This window comes from Olea europaea, chromosome 10 (genome assembly GCF_002742605.1).
Source record: "Olea europaea var. sylvestris chromosome 10, O_europaea_v1, whole genome shotgun sequence".
Lineage (NCBI taxonomy): Eukaryota > Viridiplantae > Streptophyta > Magnoliopsida > Lamiales > Oleaceae > Olea > Olea europaea.
In genome coordinates, this window is record NC_036246.1 from 39913730 (window position 1) to 39918215 (window position 4486).

The following is a 4486-nucleotide window of genomic DNA, read 5'->3' on the forward strand; positions in this document are numbered from 1 at the left end:
GTCTCGTCAGTCACTTGGAAAAGGCTTTGTTCACATCTCCCGCGCTGAATTTCAAAAGAAGGGTGAAAAAAACCCTTCATCCCTGGCATAGGGTTTCAATTCAGCAAGTACACAATCTCCATCAAAAATTCTGATTCTTTATGAATCGTCCAGAAAAATGAGTGTTCCGATGGACATTTCCATGCCAAATCCCACTGATTGCAACATTATCGAAGAAAATGCCGTCGTTTCTGAGCTACCACTTGCCGCGGCAGCCTCCACGCCACCAATATTTAACGAGGATAAAGTCCAGGTTTCAGGTAGATAGGCTCGTAGATATACACAAGAAGTTGTTTATGATTAATTCTATGTCATTATAGTCTGAAAATTTATGCTTATGGTAATGAATGCGTAAATTGTTGAAAGATTTTAAAGTTTCGTCATTTTTAATGCAGTTGAAGTTGGCTTAAAACCCTCCAGCACTGCACGCATTGAGGATGTCCGCTCAGCCGTGGAAAGGTAAAGTTACATTTACATGTGAAATTCAAACTAAACATTACAAGCACGTCGGAGTTGTTTTGTGTTTATAAACGCGAAGACATATTTCTTTTTCCAGTTTTTGAAAATTTGCTCTGAATGGCTGGCACAAAATTATAGGCGGTTATATAAGGCACTTTGGGTTACTTTTATTTTCGTTGCTCGAGAAAGTAGTATTATTTGCTTTATCATATGATTTGTGTTACCATTTCTTTTAAATTCTGGGTATGGGTGTTCTGTTCTGTTCTGTGGGTAGAATGCTGGAAAAGAGAAGCATGAGCTATGTTGATGGTACTGTTCCAATTCCACTTGATGATTCCTTACTTGTAGACAATGTTCAGCGGATATGCATATGTGATACAGGTATTCTTTATTAGTCCATTTTAGCTTTCCGAGACTAAATACATTTATCTGAATATTCCTGGAAGCGAGTGGAAAATTTTCATCTGTCAATTTCGTGCTTTTGACATCTAAATAAAGGAAAACTGTCTTCTTTGCTGGTTTTGTAGATGTTTGGGTGGAAAAACATGATATTCTATTATTCTGGCAAGTCAAACCCGTGGTGAATGTGTTTCAGGTGATCTTTTTAGTGTTACAAGATCTTATATGTCATTTCTCTTCTAACGATTAGTTCTTAAAATTAAAATTGGGTCTACCTTGTCTTTAAATCCTATTCCAAGTTCTTGAATTCTGTAGAATATTGCAACGTACAATATATATTCTTGGTGTTAGGTGTTTTTTGTCCTATTCTTTCTTTCTCCTTTTTTTTTTATTTATTTTTTCCTTCTAGCGAATGTATACAAACACCTATTACTTGTTAGTTGGAGAGTCTCGTTCAGTATGAAGAATATTAATTCTTCTAAGCTTATAAATGAAGTGTAGCTTAAAAAGAATAGTTTGTTACTGAGAACAAAACATTAATACTTAGAAAATGGAATAGTATTTTTAGAAACGTTATGGATTTATATATTTGCATTTTCAGCTGAGTGAGGATGGTCCATGCGAAGAATTAAGTGGGAATGACCAAGATTGTAGCTTCAATGAATGGATTCTTCCAGCTAAGGAATTTGATGGCATGTGGGAAAGGTGAGTTAACTTTTTCTCATTCTAATTTGGTGAAAAAGAGATTTAAAAACACAATTGTTTCTTCTACAGCTTAGTTTATGAATCTGGTCTCAAGCAGAGGTTATTGCGATATGCAGCAAGCGCTTTGCTTTTCACTGAGAAGGGTGTCAATCCTTTCCTTGTATCTTGGAACCGGTGAGAATCTTTTGCTTATTTGGTACACATTTGAACTGCCAGTATGCTCAGGCTATACTCAATGATATAATATTCAGCCGTTGTTTGAGCTACATTATTTCCATAAGAATGCATTTTTTAATAGTGTATTGATGGAAATGTGTAGTTAAAAAATAAAAAAATAAAAATTTTTGAATTTGTGTGTAATATTATTTTATTGAAGAATGTGTGGTTGAAATAATGTCAAATCACTGTTTAAGAATGTATTATTTTGAAATAATGTGGGTCAAGCTGGGCCTCAATTAAAGTTACCCCGCTTTCTGTCTTATGTCTTTCTCTTGTCCTGTCTCCTCTATCTGTTACACTTCCTTTTTCTTCTGAGCGTCCTGATCTGAAGGTGTATTTAAAATTTTACCCTTCACTGGTTTTAATTGCAACTTGGTGTGTATCTTATGCATCAAACACTCTGCTTGTCATCATATTTTTGTCAAACTCAGTAGGAAGAAGGTGCAAGATGCTTATGAATTGTATGTACACTCCACTATTGCCCATTTAGACTGAAGCTAGACCATGAAAAATGAAAAACAGTTTCTTACCCTTTTATATTATATTTATAACAAAAGAATCATATGTATTTTTATGTTTCATCAAGATTATAATGCTCACAAGGTTTGGCAAGGTATTCTGCTCATCAACTTGGAGTTTATTGCAAATATTGTAAACCCGGGCATGGTCTAAAATACATCATCGGAAGCTGTTGCTTAGCTCTTTTATAGTTTACCTTCTTTATAGATTATTACATGTCATTTTCTACTTATATTGCTACAATTCCTTTGGGATACAGTGCACCATTTTATTAGGACAATGGCCGTGACATTTAAGATCTTACTTGAATGAGTTGTTAAAGAAAGGATAAGCTCAGACAAAGTTCCTTAAGGAGTTTGAGGAAATTTGCTCATGCGGGGATTGTAAACATGCATTTTCTGCAGGATATTCTAATATTTGAATATGAATATTGTACCAATCAATTATTTGGTTATGATTATGTCAATTTCTTACAAAACACGAGGATTAAACATATTTCAAGTTTTCTTCGTACTTATTGTATTATTCAAATTAAGCTTGTCATGGAATTACTCAGATTTTAGTGCAAGAGGCTCAAACATATTGCGGATTACCGTGATTTTTTTATTTTATTTGTGTGTGTGTGTGTGTGTAAGTAACATGGATAATTCATTAATTACATTAACCATTGATGTTTGCACTCATTAAGTTCCACAAGTAGTTCCTAATGGATTTTTACTTCCTTTTCAAATGATTTGCAGCATTATTCTTCTTCACGGGCCTCCAGGAACAGGCAAGACTTCTTTATGCAAAGCACTGGCACAAAAGCTCTCAATACGCTTTAGCTCCAGGTTCTGAGGAATGTATTGTTTTGCACACAAAATCTCTCCTTTTTAACTTCGTTTAGGTGACATCTTTTCCTTCGGTGTTTTTTTTTTTTTTTCCTTTCACAATAGATATCCACAATGCCAGTTGATCGAGGTCAATGCACATTCCTTGTTCAGTAAATGGTTTTCAGAGAGTGGCAAGCTGGTATGCTTTGATTTTATTTCCTGTAGGAGTTAAATTGCATATTCTATCATTTGTCTTTGATTTAAGATATATATGATCTAAAAAGTACCAGCATTGATGGATAATAATGATTTCTCATGGCTGAGTTCACATTCCAAGGTTATTTTGACAATGAACTTGTAGTTGCTTTCATTGTGTGCAGGTTATGGAAATTTAAGATCCTAGGTTATTTTTTTCTTCACCTATGAAGCATTAAATTATATTTATGAATCAATAAAACGACAATTTAAATGGAATGTATGCCCACAACAACTTGCAGTAGTATCAGTCTTCTGAATGAAAAAAATAAGAAGCTAATAAAGCTATCCTGTTTAAAATTTTCTGTAACTTGTCAACCAAGTATATTTAACTTAATCGCGAAGAAGATATTTTCATTTTTTTGAAAGTCATCTTTTGTTCAGTTGTTGAGATGATAAATTGTATCCAATCCTGTTGCATGATTTTGAATTATGGCCCCGCTTGAGCCACATTAATATAAAAATGAGAATGAAAAATATAATCGTTACGGGTCCCACACAAGAGATAGATTTTCAAATATGGTGACTTGATGTGATGGATAACGGTCATATTTTTCATTTTAATGAGTAAATAATGGGAAACAAACAGGAGTTGTATCATATCAGCTTCAGGGCATCCGGGACTTCAACCGTAATCTTTAGTATCTTCTCCTCTCCTTCCCTCCAGCTTTTGATTACTAGTTCTATGTTATTGTCCTGCTTATCTTAATCTTTCATTTTATTTTTTAGTTGGTTTTTATCATCATTAGCTGTCATCCATCAGTGGTTGTGGTGCATTTTTTTGTCAGGTTGCAAAACTTTTCTCAAAGATTCAAGAAATGGTGGAGGAAGAAAACAATCTGGTATTTGTCCTAATTGGTGAGAATTATTATAACAAAGATGTCAATATGACCTGATCGTGTTAGCCTTTAGCATATCTCATTCTCTGTTCAACAAATTCGATAGATGAAGTTGAAAGCCTTGCTGCTGCTAGGAAGGCTGCTTTGTCTGGATCTGAACCTTCAGATTCTATCAGGGTAATCATCTCTTTCTCGGGGGGAAAAAAAAAAAAAAAAAAAAAAAAAAAAAAAAATTTAATG

The 4486-nt window shown here is 34.0% G+C and overlaps 1 protein-coding gene across 1 annotated transcript in view; it reads left to right on the top strand.

The window, feature by feature from the left end:
- LOC111402227 (pachytene checkpoint protein 2 homolog) overlaps positions 1 to 4486 on the top strand; it is a 7955-nt gene continuing 3469 nt past the window's right edge. Inside the window, exons 1-10 of the mRNA XM_023030391.1 lie at positions 1 to 299; positions 435 to 498; positions 773 to 879; positions 1026 to 1093; positions 1499 to 1602; positions 1672 to 1776; positions 3081 to 3170; positions 3276 to 3351; positions 4196 to 4265; positions 4353 to 4423. Coding sequence (XP_022886159.1) covers positions 158 to 299; positions 435 to 498; positions 773 to 879; positions 1026 to 1093; positions 1499 to 1602; positions 1672 to 1776; positions 3081 to 3170; positions 3276 to 3351; positions 4196 to 4265; positions 4353 to 4423 — 897 coding nt within the window. The 5' untranslated portion in view covers positions 1 to 157. The remainder of the gene's footprint in view (positions 300 to 434; positions 499 to 772; positions 880 to 1025; positions 1094 to 1498; positions 1603 to 1671; positions 1777 to 3080; positions 3171 to 3275; positions 3352 to 4195; positions 4266 to 4352; positions 4424 to 4486) is intronic.